This window comes from Triplophysa dalaica, chromosome 11, assembly GCF_015846415.1.
Source record: "Triplophysa dalaica isolate WHDGS20190420 chromosome 11, ASM1584641v1, whole genome shotgun sequence".
In the NCBI taxonomy this organism is placed as follows: domain Eukaryota; kingdom Metazoa; phylum Chordata; class Actinopteri; order Cypriniformes; family Nemacheilidae; genus Triplophysa; species Triplophysa dalaica.
In genome coordinates this window covers 17,183,873-17,209,476 of record NC_079552.1, presented here as the reverse complement: position 1 = coordinate 17,209,476, position 25,604 = coordinate 17,183,873, and the positions used below count along the sequence as shown (strand labels likewise).

Here is a 25,604-nt window from a genome sequence, read left to right as displayed (position 1 = left end):
TTATGCATTTAGCTGACGCTTTTATCCAAAGCGACTTACATTGCATTATCCTATACATTTATACATTTGCAATCCGCTGGGATCGAACCCAAAACCTTGCCTTGTTAAAGCAATGCTCTTACCACTGAGCTACAGGAAAGCTAAAAGTCCCCTGATAGTTTTAAGCTTTTTACGGTATTAGAAAAATATCTAAATATCTCAAAACGATAAAAACTGCAAATGTATTTTGAATTGACTTTAGCCATCCATTTTTGCTATTTATTCTTCAGCTTTTAGCACTGTACAGAGCAGTGAGTCAAAGCACATGATGCTAAAGCTAACTCTTTACAAAGCAAAAACTAGGAGCTCAACGGTTCACAAGAGCTTAGTCACAAATCCAACATCATGCAGTCATAAGGGCAACTTAAAACAATCAGCCAGACTCAGTGGTCTTTTTAGTTCCAAGAACCGCAAAAGACCTTTGGGACACCTACTCTCATGTGTAATGCTGAACAAACAGAGTCCTTAAAGGGACAGTGCACCCAAAAATGAAAATTCTCTCATCGATTATTCGTCCTCATGTCTTTTGAAGAATGTTGCAAACTAAACAATAATTGCCCCCATTGAATGAACAATAAACCATAGAGAAATTGGTCAAAATATTTTCTTTTGTGTTTCACAGAAGAAAAAGTCATATACAGTTGCTTTTGAACAAGGCTTAATACTTTTTGGGAGGGGTGAACTGTCCCTAAATAAAATAAATAAAAGAGATTGCGAAGAATGTTTGCCACTGAGATTTCAAGGGCATCATTGACTGCCATTGAAGAAAGAACTATTGTATATTTTGTCTTTGTTCTGTTGAACACGAAATAAAATATTTTGAAGAATAAATAAAAACAAACAACCAAATCTGAGTTAGTAACATTTTTCGAAATATCTTTCATCTCTTTGGGGTCGCGCCAAATCCAGTGTGGACAAAATGTAAAATGATGATGGGCTCTAATCTGTTCTTAGGCCCATTTGCGGTGTAGACACGGTGTGAGAAAACTGTACGTTTTCTATGAATGACTGTTGCACTCTGGAAGGATTAATCGAGCTGTGGTCTACTGGCCCAAAGTACAGTATGAGTGAAGAGTATGAATGTCTGAGAACAGCAGCAGAGAGTATAGAATGAATGAGAAGGAAAAAATGACCCCAAAAGAATGAACTGATAACAAAATGAGGTGAGGAGAGATATATAGTGAAAGACGGACAGGTATGAGTGAATAGTGCACAGGAATGTGACCTACATGTCGCCATGGTGACCTGCTGGCGTCGTGTCACCCATGTGGAGGTGATCAAAGTGAGCGAACCGGGGCAGCAGGCCAGGACCACCGCACAGCTGTGTGTGTCACCGCACGTACGACTCCTGTGCCGCTGTGCTCTCATTCACTTTAATTATTAACCTGTCAGGGCCGCGGCAGCAGTTTCAGCCTCACAGTCTGCTTGGTTACGCGTGGACCGGTGAACAAATGAGCGTGAGAACAAGAGGAGAGGCGAGCGATGTGGAGTGAGTTGTCTTTAGGCCTCTACATAGATCAATAAAACCATTTATGTTACTTTATGTAATGTGCAGTACGTGCAATACAAACAGGGACCATAAACACTTAAACGTTCTTAGAAATTGTGTTTTATAAATAAATGCTCAAAATGTCCTCTGCGAACAAATGATGCCAGAGCTGTTCCCAGAACTAGCTTCACAATTCTTAGCGGGGTTGCCAGGTCCCACAGAATTGGACTACTTTTAAATTGCTGCGGGTTGTTTTTTTATTTTGCGAGTTTTAGGTGGAAGGATTTTGTTCATCAGCGGTCATTGTGGAGGTAAAACTAAGTCATTTCTGATAACAGACTGTGTTTATGATAATGTATAAAGTTCTATAAAGAAATAATATAATAAATTGTGAGTAATGCATAAAAGGGTCGGTAAAATAGTTATTTTCGGTTCCTGTATAGTAGGCACATTTTGAGTTTTGGTATAAGGGCTGGAGTTGTTGGGATAGTTTAAGCCTAGTTTTGTTGGCTATTGGACTAGTTTTGTCACACAGATCTGGCAGCCCTTTTTATGAACTGGGCTGTGTATTTATATTATTGAACACTTAGTGCATAGTGTGGTGAGGTGTTCATATACTTTTTGGGGTCACTATACTTTAGGAACTAGGGTGCAACATGTCTGAGAAATTTAAATGTACACATTTAACAGTCTATTGTGTAGTTTTTTAATACGTTATCTCATTCGAAAAAAGAAGCGAAAAATGTGGCGCCATCTAAGTCCTGTGTCAGCCACCGTTGTGATTAAAAGGGTGAGGTAGAGTGAGCCATTGGTTGCAATTCGCAATTTAGCACCACTAGGTGCTGCTAAAATCTCCACATTGCTCCTTAAATACTGTATCAGCTAACATTCAAATCAAAAAACTTTCTGACTTCTGATATGCTTTTATCTTTTTAAATTGTGAAATGAAAATGTGAAGTACCATAAGGGTTAGTAATATGACCTAGTCAGGATCTAAACAAATCTTTATACTCCTATTTGGGTCCTAAAAAGCTGGGTTATGTGAGCTGGATGAGATATAAATATTGTATGTTACAGAACACGATCATTGATTTTTTAAGCATTATCTGTCATCTTGAATGGCCATGAATTTTTTTAATACTATGTTTGAAGTAAACATTTTCATGTGTTTAAGTCAGTGGCATAGCGAGGGGTGGGATTGGGTGTTTTACCGAAAGCCCCTCATCTTTTTTGAGGATTTAAAAAACTTTCAACACACAAACAAGAAGAGTATTAAATATGTTTTTGAGACACAAGTGAGCGTAATTTTACAAGTTTGTTTCATTAATCGCATCTCTGAAGCGCTCGTTGTGCCACGCTGTTAAACAGCACCTGATCCTGTCAGCAGGTGGCACTGTTTCAAAAAATGTTATTTATTCACGTAAAGAGGTGCTCCATGAAATTAAGCTTTAAGTAGTTAAGTAGTAAATTAAGTAGAAAGAAGTTGTTAGTGTTTTCAACGTATCTAAGCAGTTTTGTAGTTTTTGTGCAACTTTAATCAATAAAATGAAGTCTTTTGCCATGGAGTGAAGTGGGATACTTTCCTTTTTAATGTGCACATGAATGAACTGTCAGAACAACTAATGGCTGGAATACACAACAAGACGTTTTAGACGTTTTTAAACCTGTAGCCATAAAATGTAGGACACATTTTGTCCACCAGGGAAAAGAACTGTAAAATATAAAAGGCATTTAATTACTGATGAAATGTATGAAAATAAGGAGCGACATATATAGAAACTGTTGTATGTTATATGCTCAAGAGATTTACAGTGTACTGGACTTTTTCCAGATTTAAAAAGCTAAGCCTATACTACAAGTTAAAAGCAAAACAATCTACCAGTGTGTTAAGAAGAACTTGTATTAGCAAGATGAAACATCTAAATCAAGATTATCCTGACAAATGAAAACTATCTAAGACGTTTTAGATATTTGTACTAGAAAATCAGACCGAAAATGCTAGTTGAGTTGAGTAACACATTGCAGTATAATGACTGTAAGAGAATCTTGCTCACAGTGGAGCAGTGTAGGCCTAAGTGATGTATGCAAGAGTTTTCTTTGTAGGCATCATCGAAAAGTCTGATGTGTACGTTTATGTATCTGGGTGGGGTGTTGAATATTATTCTCACTATCCCTTCCAATCCTAGCAACGCCCCCTAGCAACTAACACAATACATTTTTATTAGATCATTTTTTGTATGTCTCTCATTTGCTGCAAATACACTGGTGTTAAATCCCCAGTAAGAGTATCAATGGAATTACAACACATTGGTATTCCCACATCATGGAGTTTACCTGGTCCAACAACACAGGAACGTTTTTGTAAGTAAATGCCAGAAAAGAAACTAAGCTTGCCAAAATGGTTGATTATATGACCAAGAAGACACTCACAGCCCACACAGGTGAGGTGAAGCCCAGAATAGCGGCCTGCATGCCTTCTGCCACGAACGGCACAATGTTCTCTCCCAGACGAGTATCTCGAAACAGAGCCCTCAGGATGTTCAGAGCGTGGACCTGTATGTTCAAGCAAACACACGTAATGACATAATAAACAAACTTCAGATCTAATTGCAGAATTGTTTAACAATCCAAGCAGATTTTCCTCTGTGTTTATGTGTTCTCCACCTGTGGCACAGTACTGATGTCAGTAGATCCATCATCCGAGGGCATGGCCAATGCAGTCAGACATCTCATGGTCATCTTCAGAAGACTACAGCTGGAAGACTTTGGCTCAGAGGACAGCAGGGCCTTCACACAAGACATTAGAAGCCTATTACAATAGTGAACTTACAGTAGAAATCAAGTGTTTTAAAGACAAAGCACAAACATCGACGTTCGAGTGTCTAACACAGCTGAAGTCAATATTACACCCTGAATACTCCAGTGACAGTGAATGACAGCATGACTTGCTGAGATAATGAGCGTAACACAGTCGTTTCTCTTGAGTTTTTATTCCCAGCGCAGCAGAGCCACAGGGCGTGAACCCGCCGGGCGGGCTCACCTTATCAGAAACATGCCGTAGGAATGTAAACTTGTGCCAGGTGTTGAGTTTATCTATCCTCTGCATGTCGTACGCTCCTCCAAATCCCTCTCCTTGTGTCCTGATTCAGATCTCAAAGCCCATTTTCCCTGACTTCAGTATTGAGCTATTCTGACCTCTCACGAGATGTAAAAAAAAATGCACAGAATCAATTACTGATCCGCAGATGTTCATTTCAAACTGATTCATTTAAAGAATTCCCGCTGGTGGAAATTTCTCACCGTCCAAAATCGCATACTGGGACAGTACGTACTGAATTTGAATCATCAAAACAGTACGGTCTCTATAGTTTGAGTGGGAGTAGTATGAATACATTTCGGATATACTGCATCCGCCATGTTTTATAGTCATGTGAGCCGTATGCTCTTTGACCTATGATGTATTAACAACAACCTTCATGTGAGCGTTGATAAAAACATAATTTAGTCACAAGTAATTCATTTATTGCCACTTACATTAAAAACAGATGTCCATCTTAAAGTTTTCCGCTATATTAATTTGATTGACTTTTGAAATTTGACTGTTGCTCAGTTCCTGTGGCATCATGGGATAGATAAGTGTCCATCCAATCCACACTCAAATGTCATCGGAAGTAGTAGACCTTTCTCGCCAACTGCTTAACCATACTGAGGTTTCGGACATTCTATTCATGACTCATACTCATTTTCGCCTTCTATATAGAATGGAAGTAGGAGATTTCGGACGCGGCGACACATTCCCAATTCGCATTCTATCCGTCTTAAATGGTATTCAAAAATAGAATGAGTACGTCCCAAATCGTAGTACATTGAAAAGAGTATTCTTAACATTATCAGACTACATTTTCGGTAGAAATGTGAAGTGCAGAATGATGCACACTCCAATGCTAACATTTCCAGAGTTTAGTGAGGCTCCACTGTATTGATAAAATTAGAAAACGGATGCGTCACTAAATTAATAAATATAACTATAGAGTTAACATTATATAGGAAACAATGAATGAATATATACTTAAATGGAAAGAAGAGCTGTATTTTGATGTGTGCGATGGTCAATGGCCACAATGTTGTCTAGGCAAAATGGCCACATCCGTTTCCTATTAGAACGTCCCATGTGCGTACATATTGTTTTGCTACACAATAAAATGTATATACTTTTCAATAACAAAATCAGTAAATACTTTTAGTGCATAGTATAAGTGGACAAATTGGGACGCAGCAATAGGCTGCACTAATCCCTGCCTTAGTTCACTAATTTAGTCCACTTTAAGGAGCGGGTGAAAATGAGTAAGTATATTTGAAGATTCGAGTCTCACGATAGCTGGCTAGCCGTGAGTGTACATGTAAATGAGTGCACTCAATAATGCCCACCATGAATTCGGACACAACTTAAATGGATGTCTCCTCCAATAGTGCACTATTTTAGGGTATAGGGGGCAATTTCTAACACAGCCATAGATCAAGGAAATGCCGACAGTCATATTCTATCGCTGTTCTTCAAACGTTTTCAGGTATTTTCATGATAATAAAGTATATTTATAATGATAATGTTTGAGGAATGTTGCTCTTTCAGATGCGCGTTATAAACGATTCAATCTCGTGGTGATTTTAGATCGAGCAGTACTTGCTACTGATCAAAGAGCCATAGTTCACAGAAGAGAATGTATATATATATATATATATATACACACTCACATAAAGGATTATTAGGAACACCATACTAATACTGTGTTTGACCCCCTTTCGCCTTCAGAACTGCATTCTCCTGCTAGAAGAATTATCCTGCTGGAAGAAGCCATCAGAGGATGGGTACATGGGGGTCATAAAGGCATGGACATGGTCAGAAACAATGCTCAGGTAAGCCCAATTGGCACTAAGGGGCCTAAAGTGTGCCAAGAAAACATCCCCCACAGCATTACACCACCACCATAATTGAATTAATGAGAAATTGAACAGGTGTTCCTAATAATCCTTTAGGTGAGTGTATATAAATATATGTGTGTATATATATATATATTGTAAAAGTAATTGGTGTGAATTGTGATATATTTCGTAAATATATTGGACAAACGGTTTTTATATTGGACATAGTTTGTAAATATAGACATCACATTATCTAATTTTCTCTTAACGCGTTTCAAACCAGTACGACTTTCTTCTGTATAGCTCAAAATATATTTTGAAGAATGTTTGTTACCAAACAATACAGGTCCCCATTGACTTCCAAACATTGTAAGGACATTTCTCAAAATATCTGCTCGAGTGTTCCCTAGAAGAAAGAGTCATATACAGGTTTTAAACAACATGGGGGTGAAGAAACGATGAAAGAATTTTCATTTTTTGCTGATCTATCCCTTTAAGACTACTTTTGGTCCTGTTCTTCTTTTGTACTCAATTCTGTAAAGACACCACCTTCCAAGTGGTAGAGAAACACCACTGAACTTGAATCTTGATGTTTTAAGGGTCCATGTACAAAACTGTCTCCTAACAGGGTCACTGGAGAAAATCAAGTATTTTTAATCTGGTAGTGTGATTTTAACATTTCATGAAGAATAAAACAACTTCTTCCAGGTCCCTCATACACATGTTAATCACTTTTTTTATCTCATTTAATTCCTTAGTTGTAAACTTTAATCACAAAAAAAAAAAAACTTCAATGGTCTGTATTGTACACAGAGGAGGTCAAGCGGACCGACCTGAATGTAGAAAGGTATTCCAGCACTGCGGCGGGTGGCACAGAGTTTAGAGGAGGGGTCACTGGATTTCACCTCCTCGAGGACCTCCTTCAGCCAGTGAGCTGGGAGCTGCTGAAGCGTCGCACTCCCACTCCTAACACACAAACACAACACAATAACACACACAGATTAACAGGGCACAGATTGCACGCAAACTCCTTATTGTGGACTGAAGAACGAGAAAGGCTGTGTGCATCCAAGTTCAATCGGTTCCCAGCAGCTCTTAGCGTCGCCTTTAGGTAACATCTTCTCTAATGCAATGCTTTTCTGTGATTTTCCAACGTTTCACTGTTTGTAAAGCAGGTTGAAAACCAAATCACATCCAAATGCGAACCCAAAGCAAAGCGCTGACTATGAAATTGAATTTCTTTTCAGTTTAAACAGTCAAATGGGAAAAATGTCAGACTACGGCCAAGTTATACTAGAGTGGAACAGTCTTGAAGATAAACATCAATTTTTCATAAACAGCCTTTGTGGAGACTGACTATTGTTGATCCTAAGAACTTAATCCAGTGTGGGACCGTAAGCCACTTTCAGACACAACGGTTGCACCTCGGGTTCAGACTCGAGGATGTGGAAGTGATTGAACGCTATGAGCAACGGATTTATCTGCAGCTTATTCACACGGCTGGGATGTGAAAAAATGGTCAAAAGCAAGCATGACCAAGTAAGTATTAGTGCACACTGTTAAGAATACAAGCTTCTTTAACACACAATGTGCACGCGTTTATTTCTTTTTTCATTTTGTCATTCACCAGACAACAAGAGGCCTCAAAATGTTTTTGAGGTATCATTCCAAGCTCAGCACAAATATGCAGGACCTACACCGTGACAAAGTTTAATACTTCAGATTAGGGGTTTGCTCGAATTCCTAACCCAAAGTATGAGCAATAATAATAGTGAAGCTTGCCTTAGCAAGCACCATTAATTACTCTGAAAAGCTTGGTCGCATACACATGCAAACACATCGCAGAGGCTGCCCAAGCGTGTACGGGACACCCGCTTTGAGAGCGCAGAAGAATGCGAGGCTCTGGTTATGAAAAGTACCATTATAGCAGGAGCGCTGGACCGAACAGACCAGATCAAACAATCTGAACCATGCAGCGGGCACCCATTTACGCACACACACGCCTTCCTCGGTCGCCAACACGGGGGAAAACCTTCAAAAGGCAGCAGCCGAACGCCAGACAATCAACACCTCGTAACGGGTCTCATGGTTGACGGTGGGGCCGCATAATCATACAGTGACACTTTTACTCCAGACAGAACCAGAAGCACATCTGAGTCTCTGTGTAGAAACAACTGCTAAAGTTGGCCTGCATGCCACAAACTTACTCAACAATGACTGAGAGACTTTATATTCATGATGGGTTAAGATGAACATATTAACAATTATATCATGGGGCGAAAATTATGAAATTATTGTGTATTAAAAGTATTGTGTCCAGCACAAACACTTTTCGTCACTTTTTCAGAATGTATTAGGCGACTTACATTACTGATTCATTACTGATAGCAAAAAATTAAATCAACATACGCGGTGTGGTATCAATCAAACTTGATTCCGGGGGGACATATTTTTTGTGGCATTTTATGAAATTTATAATACATTTTAATGCAATCAAACATCAGAAAAATAAGTCCACCAACAAAAGTATTGATTCTCCAGCATTGTAAAAAATGAAAATGTTTTGGTTCAATTTAAATTTTAAGTTTAAGATAATAAGTACTTATTTGGGGGGACACTACACTACAGTGATGGGTGCATTACAAATAAAAATGTTGAGAAACACTGGCATAAAGTATATAAAAAACAATTTAAACAATATTAAAATATAAAAAATGACATGCAACAACATGCTTTATATACTTTCTAGGAAAAATGGATTGCACGTCAGAAAGTTGAACAGCCATGTTTTATTGCTGCTTTACATAATTTATATATTTTAAGGTTTATTTTCGTTTTATTTAAATGCTTTATTTTTAGCAATTTTATACATTATTATTATTTTACTATAATGTTTTATTTTTATTTCAGTTTAAGTAACATTTTTAATTACTGACAATTAATAATTTGAGAGCTCCACTTTTCTTATTTCCATATGCAACATTGCTAATTTTTGTTAAGATAAAGTTTTTTCAAACGTTTAGGCCTATATTTTTATTATGTTAGTTAACAGAAAAATTTTAATGGTTTTAGTTTACATTCTTAATGGTTTAAGTTTTCTCTTTTTGGTCACTGAATCACACACTTCAAATACAAATGTAGGGAGGGAGAGTTTTTAACTATTGTGGCTTTTAAGGCAAAATGCTAAAAGCAATAAACCCCACATTCCATATGATAAAGTGTCAACCAGATACTGAAGCTGAATTATGTAGAATATTATCATATGTGAACAAGTATTACTACAATATTAAAGTGATATTTCAAAATTAAAAATTCTGTCATCATTTACTCACCCTCTGTTTTTTTTTTCAAACCTGTAAAAATGTATTTGTTCTGTTGAACACACAGGAAGATATTTGGAAGAATTTCAGTAACCGAACAGATCTTGTACCCCATTTACTGCCATAGTAGGAACAATTAACAAACAGGTTTAGAGCAATCTGAGAGCGCGTAAATGATGACAGAATTTTCATTTTTAGGTGAACTATCCCTTTAATATCAATATCAAATAATTACTGACAATAACGGTAGATTGTGACACACCCAACCGGACTGTATTCAGCATTCAAATAGGGCAGTATTCTGCTGCTGGCCTCTTCACTTGTGCTAAACGCGAAAGCAAAGCTGCGTGCGTGTGCATCTGCACCTCCACCTTGAGGAATAATCATGGCTTTATGTTTTTTCACTTGCCTCAGCTCAGATGAACACATTGCATGCGTTTCATGTAAACGAAGAACACAAGGCCGTGACGGGCCGAATGCAAACTACGGTAGTGAAACAAAGCAGAATGCTGGACTTAAGTCAGACAGGTCAAGACGCTCTCACAGCAGTGGCTGAAGGGATCTAATGTCACGCTCATGTCACGCTCGTGGCAGCGAGCCAGTGGATTTCCTCAACCTCTGTGCTGAGACCACATTCCAGAACTCATTAAATCTCAGATTTCCAGATGTTAACAGTTTTCAAACTTCCTGATTATTTGAAGCTTGTCCTTCAGGAGCAGGCCTGGTCTTCGGCCGAGCAGCTGACAGAGAGCAGAGATTCTGGGGGAGGTTGGACTGATTAAAGTATGAAATGAGATTGCCAAGCACAACATCAGGGGCTGTGGTGAAGCAGTTCTTACGACTCCCTGATCTACAAAGACATACACTTGTTCTGGCTGAGGCCTTCGGGGTCAACAGCCTGGATCTGAGTGGAAAAATGTGACTGAGTGGGATATCGAACTACGCTGACAACGGAACATGCCGTTTGTAGGTTTAAACCAATAGTTATGTCCAACCGACAAAGCTTAAAGACATTCACATTGGGATATTGATTGTTACCGTGTTTGGTTTGATCTGGTTCAGGTGGTCATGCAGATGCTCACCTGCAAAGCATCTCGGTGAGACGAACAAAGCCCACGTAAGCAAGCTCGAAGGCCCCCCTGTGACGAGACTGCAGAAGCTGCTCCCGAAAATACATCCCCACAGCCTCCACCTGACAGAGAAAGACAGATGTCTATATATATATATATATATATATATATATATATATATACACACACACACATATATATATATATATAAATACATACATACCAACAAATATACTGTATGTGTGCGGCATTGTTTTTATATCCCGGTGGGGACCTAAACCTGAATGCACACCAACACATGAAGAATTGTATAACCGTGGGGACCAAAATTGAGGTCCCCATGGGCAAAAAGCTTACAAAAAACATAACTATTTTTTTTTTTAAATCTAAAAACGCAAAATTTTTCTGTGATCTTTATGTTTAGAAGATAAAATTTACAGTTTGTACAGTATACAAATCATTATGGACTGTCCCCACGGAAATAATAAACCAGATGTGTGTGTGTGTATGTATACAAACACTTTTCTGGGTTGCTCTGAAAGAACATTAGTTTATTAAATAAACATACCAGAAAAGTGTATTAGTTAAAGAACCTTTAACTAGTGTAAAGCAGGCATGTGGTACATGATTTTCCCAGAAAAAAAAGAGATGGATGGTAACCTTGTTTTCCTTGCTTTTCTTTTGTTTCGGTATCAGAAAATGTTATATTAATATTTAGATACTATATATATATATATATATATATATATATATATATATATATATATATAAATATCGGCCAATATACCGATTATCGACTTCCAGTGTTAAACAATTATCGGTTATCATTATCGGCAAAAATTTACATATCGGTGCATGCCTAGTACATATAAATATATATATATATATATACATTGAAGAGTTTGGTTCCAAAAAGAGATAATTCCCGTTTTTAAAAATGTTCAAAAATCATGTTTTTTAAAACGTAACCATGTTTTATTGTGTTTTGTTGTGTTAGTTAGCTCTATTCTTTGGTTTGATCTATATTAATTGGAAGGCACAATAAAAAAAACAGGCTTTTTGAACATTTGTAAAAACGGAGTTATCTCATTTTGGAACCAGACTCTTCAATTTATATATATATATAATAAAGTGATATTTTTATATACATTTTGAACTGTAGTGTATATTAATGTTATAATCCTAAACATCTATGCTTAAATGTTAAAAATAAGTTTGTACATGAAAAGTGTGCCACAGTCTTAATTTATTCCCAATTCTGAATGGTTCACATCCCTGCTAATAAAATAAAACAAGTCTCAGGCCACCCCTTGCTGTCAAACTAAGCTCTGCCTACAGGTGGGGAGCGGTCAAGATCCATATGGCAGCAGTGTGGCTATTTTAAGTCATATTCCAAACAACCATTTAAACGCTTTTGCAGGTTTTTTTTTAGCCGGTCACTTCCTGTTTGCAACGGCACCCACACCCCCAGCAACCACTAGCAAACTAAGCTTGTGATCCACGTGCACAGAGAAATTTCCCAACGCGGCCGGCTAATTACACATTAGGATCAGTGACCCAAATAGCAGCTTTCCCTGCGCGTCTGGCATTAAGAGACTTGGGGGTTAACAAGAGTCTAATGCTGTTGTTTGCTGGATGTTTTGATGGCAATTCTGCTTAAATAGAGACTGAAAGTGAAAAAATGCAAACAAACACTGCAAATACTGCAATCCGCAGACCACGATGTGAAGTGACCTTAACAGCAGGTCATAACTTTGGACAAACACATGTAACGGAAATAATATAGGGGTGGCTCACAGACGTTTATTTGAAGGATAAGGTTCATTGTGTGGCTGGAAGTTAGTGGATTAAGCTTGAAAAACACCATATGCATCATTCTTACCTGGAAGTGGAAGGTCACCCTTAGTCAATATCAACACAAATACATCAATATTTGATAAAATGAATTTACTAATATTCACACATACAATTTTCACTTTCACACTTTTTACACAGTTCAAGTCTAATGACTAACGGTACTCTTTGGTCACATTGAAGCTAAGAGATGGTTAACAAAAAAAAGATACAATTTAAATATGTTTTATTTTATTTTATTATAAAAATAGAATATCAATGACACCATTAATATGTAATGAATGTTTTACTATTATGTAAAATAACTGTATTACTTATTAGTATTAAATATTAATGGTACCATTGATATAATATTAATGGTGTCATTGATATTCCCTTTTTCGTAGTAGTAAAGCTATTATCCTCCGCACAACACAAAAGAAGATATTTTGAAGAATGTTGTTAACAGCCTCCCATTCACTTGCATTAGTAACAATAGAAGTGAATGGGGGGGGTGTGCTGTTCTGTTACCTACATTTTACAAAATATCTTCTTTTGTGTTCTGCGGAAGAAAAAGTCATACAGGTTTGAAATGACAAGAGGGTGAGTAAATGATAACAGAATTTTTATTTTGAATGTGAGGGTTAGGGTTAGGGTTAACCCTAACCCTAACTTTAACACAGATCCATACATTAACACACATCCATCCAAACCAAACATATTAGACCTGGAGGCAAGTTGAAGTACGAGGAGCTCACTCAGTCCAATCAAACTGTCAAAGAGTTGGATTTAGAGCCACCAACATTAAAATGACCATTGCATCACTTCATGAGGAACCAAAATGATCCCAGAAATCCCTACTGCGAAAGCGTTTACCCATAATAAGTTCGGGTGATGAATCAAAGAACCATACCCCGTCTGACTAGCTCTTTGCCGTTGCCATGGCGCTCCAAATTGGGAAAACAAGTGCAGCATTTCCATAGCAACAGAGGACATAACAGGAATCAAGACCACACATTCGGGAAAGCGACCATCACTGTCATAAACATGCACGCTGGGCCTTAACCCTCAGCAGAAGCGCGGTCTGGAAAAACATGTAGTATGGGGCATAAATACAAACCGCAAACACAAGCCATGTGGACCCCGGCAGCATCATTAGATCATCCTTTACATAACAGGCCAATACGCCATGGTAACCGCACGGGTGACATCACTGCGTTCTTCCACAGCATCTGTTAAAGCGCTGAGGTCATTCGGCAAGACAATAACATTCACACTGACACATAAACGTTGGCTGACCAATGCAAATTCCTGCTGGAAAACCTTCGCACAGATATCGAGTAACACCTCCAATGATTAACTTTATTCTTCCGTGAGATGTTGCAAGGTCTGCTCACTCCCTCGGATGTGGAAACGGCAGCGATCGATCACGGAGAGGGAACGTTCGATCAAGCTGTCTGCTATTAGACAACATATATTAAATTGTGTAAATTGTTTTACTTCGCCCAAAAAGGAAAATTCTGTCATGAATCACTCACTCTACAGCTGGTCCAAACTTGTATACAATGCTATGTTTGATTGAACACAGAGAATGATATTTGGATTGGATATTTGCTTGTAACATACAGTTCTTGGACCCCATTGAGTACAGTAGTAGGAGAAATGATAATGGTATTCAAAAGTGCCCCAGAACTGTTTGCTTTCCTACATTCTACAAAATATCTTCTTTTGTTTTCAACAGAAAAAAATATATTCATATAATATTCATATTTTTAGATGAACTGTCCCTTTAAACAATTTGTTATAATGATGTCTTAAGCTAACTTTGTGTAACTTTGGCTGATAGCAGACAGCTTGATCGAACGTTCCAACTGCTTGAGAAAAACAACCACAAACCCTCAAAAACAGACACATTAATACTGTATTTAAGGTGCTTTATCCTTTTTAAGGTGTTTTTAAGGTGCTTTATCCTTTTTGTAATTTCTCCATAGTGTTCAACATTAGAACCCCAGTCCTAAAAATTTGGATTTGTGAATAAAAAAAGATGACAGAATTAGGCTAACTGTTCCTTTAAGGTAAGGCTTAAAGAAAAATTTGAGATTTTACATACATGCATTAAATTTGACTTTGTGCCAACTGTGAACATAAACACTTTTAAAGTCACTCCAGAGGTTTCAAACACATAACCGGATACAGGATATGTTTTATACATCGAAGAGCACATTGGCTTGAGATCCTGCCAGAACGACTGTTTACGAATTACTCGGAGTCTCAGGTGTAAAAACCTGTTGAATGAGATTCTGCGTGAAGTGGTCCAGCTCCTCAAGAAAAAAAGGAAGTTATTTGGAAAGAATGCAGGATGGGGAAGGTAAACGGCCTGTTAAACAGCATGCTGGTCTGACATGAAAGCGCGACGCTAAGAGGGCAGATCATAATTGAAGGCGGGCGGGAACAGCAGGCCACAAGCTAGACATTCCCATGGTTTAAAGTAGAGCGCAAGAATAATAACTCGTGCTGAGTACAGGCAGCTGGTACCATGTTTGTTTTGAAAATGTGACTGTGAGGGTTCAACTCCATGTGATCGTTCATTTTGGACAGTATTTTAAAGGGATACTTCACCCAAAAATATCAACTCTGTCATAATTTACTCACCTTCGAGTTGTTCCAAATGTGTATACATTTCTTTGTTCTGATGAATACAGAGAAAGATATTTGGAATAATGCTCATAACCTAACAGATCTTGACACCCATTGACTCCCATAGTAGGAAAAAAGACTATTTATTTTGGTCTGTTGAACACAAAAGAAGACATTTTGAAGAATGTAGGACAGCAATCAGTTCTGGGGGACTTTTGACAACCATTGTTTTTTTCGTTCTATGGTAGTCAATGGGTGTCGAGATCTTTTTGGATATGAGCATTATTCCAAATATATTTCTCTGTGTTCATCAGAACAAAGAAATGTATACACATTTGGAACAACTCGAAGGTGAGTAGATTTAATTTTTGGGGGGAAGTATCCCTTTAAGGTACCATTGGTAGAATGATGCCGCCTTCAAACATTCCTTATGTAATATGGCCATCATGGAAAAGGCAATCCTAGAATGCTTAATAAAGGCTCATATTTTTTCATCCTCATGGTGACTTAAATATTCCTTAAAGGGACAGTTCACCAAAAAATACTAATTCTATCATTATTTACGCTCATATTGTGCACAACCTGACTCTTACATACAATGGAAGTCAACATGGGCCTCTGAGGTTGTCATTTTTAGGTGAACTATCCGTTAAAGAAGTTTGCATTTTACTGCCTTAGAAGTACAGTATGGCGCAAATAAAGATGGTAGACGCGCAGACGGTAGACAGCAAGACAGCTCCCTAGGGTTTGAAACAAAGCCGTGTGTCTGCACTGGAAATACGTTTGACATTTTCAGATTTAATAGCTTTGATGCAATGAATTTGTATTCAACATGATCGAATTTCCCGACGAGCCCTGTTTTGCTCTTCAGGGGCCGTTTGTTTGTAGCTGTATTAGCTATTACTATGTCTCATCTCTCTGCCCTCAGCTCCAAAAGATCAGCTTACTGGAAAAACTCTCCACTCGAAGCTATGAGCTAGAGTTCTCCATTATATCTCACACTCTTATGTAAGCGAGATCTGGGCTTCAGGGAGAGTCCGGTAGCTTCAGTCACAATGATCTCAATGTTTGATGTGTGTCAGCCAGCGAGTACTGGATCAGATGTCACCTGCTGAGTGTTTGTATGTGTGTGTGTGTCTTACCTGTTCTTGTGTGATGACTCCAGCAGATGTGTGAGAGGAACACAGTGGCATGCTCTGACAGAGATGACCCAGTAACATGGACACCTCTTTCATGGTCCTCCAGCAACACACCAACACCATCTGAGCGGTGACCCGATAGGCCTCTCCATCACCTTCATCTACACAACATAAACACGTATAAACAATTCCTGCTGACTGACTTTCGTTAAGAATTCAATGATCCAACATCAACCTCTCATGTGTACAATATGGAACACACAGAACAGACACACCCCTTCAACCAACGAATAACCACAACTTTCCATATGATCAGTGTAACCTCTAAACTCTGTCAATTTTATACATTTATATAGTGAGATTTTCGGCACATATGTTTTAAAAATATGAAGAATGTCCCCATCTAGAGTCCCACCAGTGAATCTCGCTCATTTCCATCACAGGCTATTATCCAATGAACACTGACAGATTTACATACAACAACAGCAAGACTTTTAATTTCAAAGTCAATGTTAATTTTAATACTAATGCGATGGTAAAGAACAGTAAGATGTGTACCCTTGATGTTGGTTTGTGGTTTAAAGTGTTTGTGCTCTGTCTCACTGGACTCCAGCTCTCTAGCATTGCTGAAAAAATCATTAGTGTCACGAGGTTGAATCTCCTGCAGGATTTTCTGCAGGCCAGCAGAGGTCTCTGTGGAGCCAGAGAAATATAAGTTATAGCTTTGAACTTGAAAACTTGGCTTCTGTACCACAGTCTGAGATGAATTACACACGAAACAACACATTTACATTTATGCATGTGGCAGACGCTTTTTTCCAAAGCGACCTACATTGCATTATACTATACATTTGTTTCCGAGTATCTGCAAACCCTGTGATAGAACCCATGACCTTGGTGTTCCTAATGCCATGCTCTCACGTCTTACCACTGAGCTACAGGAAAGCTGTATTTATTTACTTATAACAGGAAATCAGGAAAAAGATTAAGAAAGATTACATAATGTGATAATGCAATAATAATTGATTTCTTATGCCATGAAACTTGATGTCTTTTTTGACAACAAAAAGTTGACAAGAGCACTTTTTTAGTAAACAGGATTCACATATGCTTATGAGTTATGAATTATAAACAGAGACCGCCTTTGCAAAAACCAACCACATATTTTAAAACTACAGTACTAATTTCTCGCTGGAAATGCAATCGAAAGTTATTAAAGGTGAAAAATTGACTTTAATTCATATATTAATATGTTCAAAGGAGCGGTTTTGCCCCAATTTTATATTTTAGAGAAGGATCCTGCTCGACCAATCACCTTCCTTGGATGTTGTTATGGAAACGACAGGTCTCGCTACTTGCTTGTCATAGCGTAGCTGTCAAAAAAGATGATTGACATAGGCCATTTTCTTCAGAAAAGTTTGACTTTTTTCAACTTAAAAAGGCCCTCGTAGCTGCAGAAAAAGACACCGGCGGTGGCCTTTAAAAAAGCTCTTGTGACTTTTTTGGATAACACGGTTTACTCCATAGAATTATAATGTAAAACAAACGCTCGCAGCTACAAAAAAAAGTCAAGAGTGAACACCGCCTTAAACTGTACCGATGTAAATGGTAAATACATGATAATGATAAACAAATGACAAACCCAATTGTTTTAACAGTAATCTCTGATTGAACAACTCAAATTCAAAGATACAGTAAAATGTTAATAACTTGCATAAGCATAACTTGTTGTGGTATTGGCTTAACAGTACCAGAATGCAGAGTCAGAAGAACACAGCGTGAGATGCATTTACCCGACTCTGTATCCATGGGAATAAGTCCTTCAGGAGAGGAGCTCTGAACCACAGGTGATACAACATCAGACATCCTGTAGCAGAGACATATGAGCTCGGAGACCACAGCCCTCCACTGAGACAGCAGCACAAGTGATCTAAACACCACACAAACATCACACGTTTAAACCTGCACATATACCAGTCAAAACGCCAGATACCGGCTTAACACCTCAGTTAGCAGATGAAACGAAGTCTTTGTGTGAGCGTGTGTACCGAGTGTTGAGCTGTTGTAAGACTGCAGTGATACAGTGAGCTCTTCCATATAAAGGACTTGAAGCAGCAGCCTGAAGAAGAGATGACTCTGCCTTCACAATCTCTTCCTTCAGACAGCCCATTAAACACTGCACCACTGAAAGAACAAATGCAAACATTCTCCAATTTGAAATATAATATTAAAATACAACACATACAACGTTTGTCGTACAGTATGACTCTGTAATGCATATATTTGGGCTACTTTATAAGCATTTTATAATCCATTTTTCGGACTAGAAGTGAAATTGTTGCAGACTATTTAAGTTAAGAAACAATGTGTTTCTTTATAAGATCTAATTTTTTTTACGTTTCTTAACACACATAAAACTATAGATTGATATGTATTTTGAAAGAGGGGGTCCCACACAAAAGGTTCCCCATATTTGGGGGTCCTTGGTATCATAAAGTTTGAAAACCCCTGTCTTAAGCTAAACCGTTTCTGTGAAACCGGGCCGTAGTCCTAAACAAAGTAATACACAGTATATGTAGTCCAGCACATGATCTGTGTAGTTCTTCTATCAAAAAAATGATTGACATATTGAACTTAAAGAAAATATCTTCCGAAACTTTTCCATTTCCCCATTAGGGCCACAGCACAAGCTCATATATTAGCTTGTAGTGTGTGTGTGATGGTCATCTAACAAGATGATGGTTTACCTGCAAGCATGTTCTGCTCTAGTACAGAGGCCTGGGACTGGTTTAGTGCTGATGGCTGGAGAGATACGTTTTGATTCTGGAAACAGATGAGTAATGCGTCCTGCAGGTCCTGCTGGTGGAGCAGTAGGTTAAAGAGATGAGCCGCAGTAACACTGTCAAAGGGTTTGGTGCTGGTGCTGAGGTCCAGAGCGGCCCGAACCAAACACTGCAACATCTCAGGCTTCTAAAGAAAAAAGCACAAAAATCACATTCACTCTTTCCCTGCCAGCAAAAAACGGTTCCCTGCCAAAGACGAGTTATTATGGCAATCGGTGTAGGTACTGTTGTAAATCAGGTGGTGCTGTTACACATCTTTGCAATAAGAGCAGGATCTCTGAATCTACTACATAGACATTTGATCTATTTTTTGAGTAACTATTTTGAGACTAACCTGGGTGGAATCTTTGACAAAAAATCTTATCTTAGCTTCTTAAACAAAATTATGGATTTTTGAAGAAACCTACCCAAATTTATGAGGTGAAAATAATATATGAAGATAGCAGAATACGGTTTCTTTTGTTTAAAAGCAGAGACTCTGTTCTTCCATTTGATATATTGTTTGCCCATTTATTCATTACTGAAAATGTACTGAGATCCATTGAATTTCAGTGAAAATGTTCAAAAACGCTGGAGGGCAACTTTTTTTTAAAGGAAATTTACTACTGATTACTAGCCTCATAAATTATGCGTACAGGTCACCAGTTGCATCCCAGCATCCAAACACAGCTTATGCTGGTGACATAGGATGTATTTCCATGCAAAATTTAAATATCCTCATATTAACCTGAAGCTGCACAACTGTAGGAGGCAGTTTTTGCAAGAGGTTGCAGGCGAGCTGCTTCACTTCCAGGAAGTTGCTGGCGATACAGTGCAGCACAGCTTGAGCATCAGACGCACCCACTGAATCTCCAAGAGCAAAACCAACAGAGCCTGATGCAAAGAGGTGAACAGGTAAATAGGTACGGATGTGACACCTTTTTCAGTTAAAGAGAGGGTCCTGACATCATGTTGGAGTGTTCTAGTGGACATCTGAGTAATACCTGTGTTAAAGGTGAAATGTTCAGCTACCAGACTCAACAGGTGAAGAGCCATAAGACATCTGGAGAATGAGGCCCCGGGATGAAGCACCTGAAACAGGGTCTTACAGAACCAGCACAGGAACTCCTGGTGAAACACACATCAATACTGTAATACTGTGAAAAGAACTATACTAAAATAGAAAATAAACATGACAATAGACCACTTCGCAAGATGTAAACACTGGTCCAGCAGCACTTCAGTTTTATGATTTTAACTCATACAAATATAATAACTTCTTAAAGATATTTGTTAAACATTTTGGTTCTGTTGGTTGTGTTCTAGTCAAAAGTTTGCGTAGTGTTTAAAAACCGAAACAGGAAGTTCTTCTGGCCCAGCGTTAAACCAGCATTGTTAAGGGTCTTCCAAAGTGGTTTATAGAATCCAAATAAACAAATCTGAGAATGTAGAGTATGTACAGTAAGGGGAAATGTAGTGTATACCTGATATATTTGAAGGATTTCTTGATCTTGGTCATTTGGATGTTGGTCCAGTCTCTTGTTTATCAGCTGAGCGCTGTCCTTCGCCCGACACAAGAGCTGATGACATAAAATGACACATTTACACAGATCTCTGACCAATCAAAGCATGAGACCATCACATTCTCTGTCCTTAAAATGTGCTAATACCCCAACCACCAAAATCATGTACCTTCTTTAACAGAGTGACTGTCTGCTGCCTAACCCCTGGTGATTGGCTATTCAGATTAAAAGGCAGGAAGTGGCGAATGAGGTCCAATTCCTGTCTGGAGAGAGTTTCTGTGCTGCGATGGCTCTCGCATACCAATCCGAGCGCATCCATTCGCACCTGATTTTACAAATCACACAAACACAAAACAGTAAGGGAAACGTGACTACATTTTCAAAAGGAAATGTTTTCGGCGCCCCTAAATGGTTCATCACCTGATCGTGTTTGTGCACCAGCGCCTGTCGCATAAGTGAAAGGGGCACCAGGCCATCCCATAATTCCTCCTCTAGAGCCTTGAGAACACCTTGGGCTCTGGCAGCACGCAGACATGTCATCAGAGCTCCAAGCGCACCTCTGCTACCAGAAGCTCCTGAAAATCAAACTCTAAGAGTTAAAATCAACTCTAACTCTACACAATTCCAAACTTCATCAAATTTAAAAAATGTACCGTCTGTATAGGACGGCATCTCCCGCAAGGCCTGTACCATGTGACTAAGACTGGAGGGATTGCAGCGTAACAGCTTAGGCAGGAAATAGTCCAGTATATACGTGGTTTGATCCAGACGGGCCGTGCACAGCAGCTGCAACAGTGGCATGACCCAAACCTCATGCCAGCCATCTATCCACTCACTCCCATCCTTACACCGGGCACACAGCTGTGCTTTATGACTCACAAACAGCTTCTCCAGCAGATCGCTGGCATACGGCGACAACGTCTGATCTCCCATCAAACCCAGCAGCCTGGATGGAAGACCAGCATCCAGATTTAAAAGATGCTCCGCCCCTAAATGCTCCACCAGGCAGGCCAGCGTGCCGTACTTCCCTTTCATATGCCACTCCAGCGCTAGAAGGTCCCGGGTGAGCTGAGTGATGTACGGGTCGCTGCTGGGTTGGGATCTGTGCTCGCTGCAGTGCTGGTGGAGCAGGAGCAGGTTCTGGAAGAGGGAGCGGGTCTGGTGACGGACACCGTCCAGCGGGTGCTCCCAGTGGGAGTAGACGTGGTGGTGGAGACGTGTGGTTAAAGGAGAGCCTCCGACGAGAGAGAGGCGAAGAAGTGGGGGACACGTGACCGTCTGGACGCAGTCGACCGCGGCACTGCTCCAAAGAGTCAGAACTCGAGCCACGACCATCGCCGTGCTTGACTCCTTTACTCTAAGAGAGAGGATTTTTTTGGTTTCAGTCTGAACACTCTGAAGGAATGTATGACTTTCGTTCCTCAGCAAAACACAAAAGAAAATATTTTGAGAAAGGTCTCCGTGGTTTTATGTGCATAAAGAGTGTTCTCTCCCTGTTTAGTGTTCTGCTCTAGAAAAAGACGTGTTTTAAGGGCCACTCAATATGCCTGCCCTAAAGTCAAAATGATGTCAACTTACCAAATAAAGCTACATATTTCAAGACATTGCTTGTGTGGGTCATGAAAAAAACATATGTGAGCCACGATACCTTGTATCCAGAGACAAAAGCACTTCAGATATCAATAGCAGCAGTTTCTCTGCCTGTGGACCGAGGGTCTTTCCTCTCCAGCCGATCATGGCCAGTGCTCCATGACTCAGATAAAGAGCCACAGCTGCAGGCCTGCTGCTCTCATACAGCCCCGCACAGCTCTGATTCAACCACTGGGGGGCAGTGTTGTCTGACTCTAAAGTACCATGCAAGAGACCAGCAACCTGGAAGCACATTTAACACAAGTTGTCATCACACACGCTCATGGGAAAGAAACAAGTTTAATTAAATAGCAACTGAACGAGGTAAATCACTCACTGTGATGGGTACATCATCTCCATTCCCCATAACAGTTCTGATGAGTAGAATCAGAGCCATTCCAGCAGTGCTCTGGACTGTCTGAACAAACTCCTCTAGATGTTCAAAAACACGATACAGAAATATTAATAAGTATGATTCGAATCATTTAAATATAGATAGGCAACTATAACGAGGCTTAGTATTATTACTTCCTAGGTATTATTCCGCACACCAAAATCTTACACCTCCACTGTAAAATCATAAAAATCTATGTCTCTCGAGAACAATGTGGTCTTCAGCATACCGTCAGTCAATATAGATGTATAGCATTTCAGTAATGCACTGAGTGCTTGTTGCAGATCGCATTGGTTTGACGCAGAAAGAAGTGCAGCAGTAACGGGCTCATGAGACCTCTGGACCACCAGCATGGAGGTCTTCACCACCGCCAGGCAGGAATGCATCAACCGAGCTTGAGCCACGTGACGACCGGCTAGACAACTTAAAACCAAATCAATTATTAGTGCACAATAGTTTTGCAGTCAAATAAATACTGGACCCCTAATAAAACAAAAGAAGATTGAAAATGTCAATGTAGATTATATTAAGAACCCAATATTTATAATGCACTTTACATAATAATGAAAAGTTTACCTGTTCTGCTCCACATAATAGCTTAAAACTTTCTGAAGAAACTGGAGAACTAGGAGAAATCAAATATGCGTGGTAAAAACAATGCAATTGAATAAGAAAGATGTGGGTTTAAACATGTTTAATATTGTATACAAACCTTCGGTCAGTAAACGGTGAATGCATTTCTCACCTGCAAATAAGATAGAATGTATTAAAAATGGCTATTATGACAAAACCGTATAAAATATAATAAAAACACAAATGTACCAATGGGGAAGCCATCCAGACAGGAAGTAATGGAATCTGTTAGCTGATGATAGTCATCTGTGCTTACGGAGCAGAGAGAGAAAGACAGACGCTCAGAAAGACACTCGACCGCCTGCTGCTGGAACCAGTCTGGACTGCCAGCTATTGCACTAGTATGGAGAAAATTACAAATATTTATGCACCTGTGTGTTAAATACATAAATATAATGACAAGTTGAACTACACTTGCATGACAAGGGTACTTAAAAGAACGTCAGTCAAGCTGTGAGGACAGCTGCTTTGTGTTTCATATGTTATACCATAACACATATACAGAAATGAATCACCAATAATGTAACTAATTTAAAGGGGTCATATGGCATGAATACACGTTTTCCTGTGTCTTTGGTGTGTTATAAGTTGCCCATGCATTTACTAGATATGAAAAATAAAAAAATAAAAGTGTTGGAACAAAGGATGCATTCTATCTAAAAGCGAATGCTCACCCAGCCCTGCCTGAAACGCCTTGTGTAACCACACCCCCACAAATCTACATCATTTCATGGCACGATTTGACTGAGACCGCCCAAATGTACACACAAGTAAGGTCGGCGTACCGGATGTTCCAAATATGGTAAGAGGCGTTACATTTCCGTCACACCCTTGCAGTATTCGACCAATGACTACGCACTGGTTAAATGGCCAATCATACCACACCTCGCTTTTCAGAGCGATTACCTTTGTATAAAAATCACCGCGTTTCAGAGAGGCGGGGCAAAGAGGGGATACAAACATGCACGGTATGTGGAAAATACAGCGGTTTTGAACATTAAATCGGGTATACACATTGCAAACTATAATATTTGTTTTAGCTGTGTCATTTGATCCCTTAAATGTTTGCGCTTGTGTCTCTACAATAACATTTTAATGTGGACCTGGACTGTCTAAAGAAAACAAGACACATCACCCAACAAGAACTTTATTGACAGGTCAGAACTGATTCACAATACCACTAATGACACTGGAAAAATACAAATGAATGGTTCAAACCTTGCCACGGCTCTCTTCAGTGGATTTTTGGCTGGCAGCGTGGTGAATAAGACTGCAAGTGTGTTCAAGCAGGCCTGCAGTAAAAGACCTGAAGGAGACTCGTCCTCTTGCAACTCCTCCAGCATAGATCCTGCCTGCAGTCAACACACATTAGCACAAATACTTTATTTTTCCTGAAGTCAACCAATAATATAGTTAACTATGCAAAGTTAAGACTGTGGGCAGCTTGATAATATATGTAATACATAAAAAATATATATATATGTATTGAGCAATCTGATGCAGGTATACTCTCACCTTAGAGATGAGCTGGATCTGCTCTACCGGCTCAGAGGAGCATAGACTGTCTTTAAGAACCTGAGCAAGCTGTGTAGTTGCACTATTCCCCACAACACATAGAGAATCTGAGAGACAGAAAACATGTGAGAAATACCTTAAAAATAGACACTTACAGTGTTAAAGGAAGCAGTAACACTGGCACATACCCGTCAGCCTCTTCAATTTGGCATCATCCAAGACCACCGCCTGCACTTTAGGCACTTTCTTCTTCACAACCATGACTTGATACTAACAGCAATAACAACAGTTATGCAGAGAAATACCGGCTAGCTAGTGCAATTCACTTTAATGTTACGTACAACAATCTAACATTTTCCTCTGATCCAAAAAAACATATTTGTAATATTTATTAAAACAACTTAATGGCTGGGAAAATATAATGCTTTACCTTTATGACAGCGCAAACACCAGTGAAAAAGCTAAATGCTACATGTAGTAAGCTGAACTTCTACAGCACCATAACATACACGTGTGACGCGTCAATTCCGGAGTCGCGACTGAACCCGCCCAACACGAAGCTGATTGGTCCAAGCGCAACATTTCTGACGTGTGATTGGTCTGCGGAGATGTAAATCTTTGTCATCGTGTGTTTCCGTAAC

The 25,604-nt window shown here is 39.2% G+C and overlaps 1 protein-coding gene across 2 annotated transcripts in view; it reads right to left on the bottom strand.

Moving 5' to 3' along the window:
* Positions 1 to 25,483, bottom strand: part of thada (THADA armadillo repeat containing) — a 75,237-nt gene extending 49,754 nt beyond the window's left edge. For both annotated transcript variants that reach the window (XM_056760935.1, XM_056760936.1), the window contains exons 1-25: positions 25,394 to 25,483; positions 25,152 to 25,233; positions 24,964 to 25,070; positions 24,667 to 24,800; positions 23,638 to 23,786; positions 23,528 to 23,560; positions 23,392 to 23,440; positions 23,045 to 23,238; positions 22,759 to 22,853; positions 22,441 to 22,664; positions 21,446 to 22,149; positions 21,213 to 21,367; positions 20,962 to 21,117; positions 20,754 to 20,849; positions 20,274 to 20,397; positions 20,018 to 20,163; positions 19,195 to 19,417; positions 18,496 to 18,631; positions 18,241 to 18,377; positions 17,006 to 17,140; positions 16,451 to 16,608; positions 10,851 to 10,960; positions 7,282 to 7,414; positions 4,193 to 4,315; positions 3,959 to 4,081 (exon numbers count right to left, since the gene is read on the bottom strand). In XM_056760935.1, the coding sequence (XP_056616913.1) occupies positions 3,959 to 4,081; positions 4,193 to 4,315; positions 7,282 to 7,414; positions 10,851 to 10,960; positions 16,451 to 16,608; positions 17,006 to 17,140; positions 18,241 to 18,377; positions 18,496 to 18,631; positions 19,195 to 19,417; positions 20,018 to 20,163; positions 20,274 to 20,397; positions 20,754 to 20,849; positions 20,962 to 21,117; positions 21,213 to 21,367; positions 21,446 to 22,149; positions 22,441 to 22,664; positions 22,759 to 22,853; positions 23,045 to 23,238; positions 23,392 to 23,440; positions 23,528 to 23,560; positions 23,638 to 23,786; positions 24,667 to 24,800; positions 24,964 to 25,070; positions 25,152 to 25,224 (3,717 nt within the window). In that variant the 5' untranslated portion in view covers positions 25,225 to 25,233; positions 25,394 to 25,483. The remainder of the gene's footprint in view (positions 1 to 3,958; positions 4,082 to 4,192; positions 4,316 to 7,281; positions 7,415 to 10,850; positions 10,961 to 16,450; positions 16,609 to 17,005; positions 17,141 to 18,240; positions 18,378 to 18,495; positions 18,632 to 19,194; positions 19,418 to 20,017; positions 20,164 to 20,273; positions 20,398 to 20,753; positions 20,850 to 20,961; positions 21,118 to 21,212; positions 21,368 to 21,445; positions 22,150 to 22,440; positions 22,665 to 22,758; positions 22,854 to 23,044; positions 23,239 to 23,391; positions 23,441 to 23,527; positions 23,561 to 23,637; positions 23,787 to 24,666; positions 24,801 to 24,963; positions 25,071 to 25,151; positions 25,234 to 25,393) is intronic.
* Between the last annotated feature and the right edge of the window lie 121 nt (positions 25,484 to 25,604).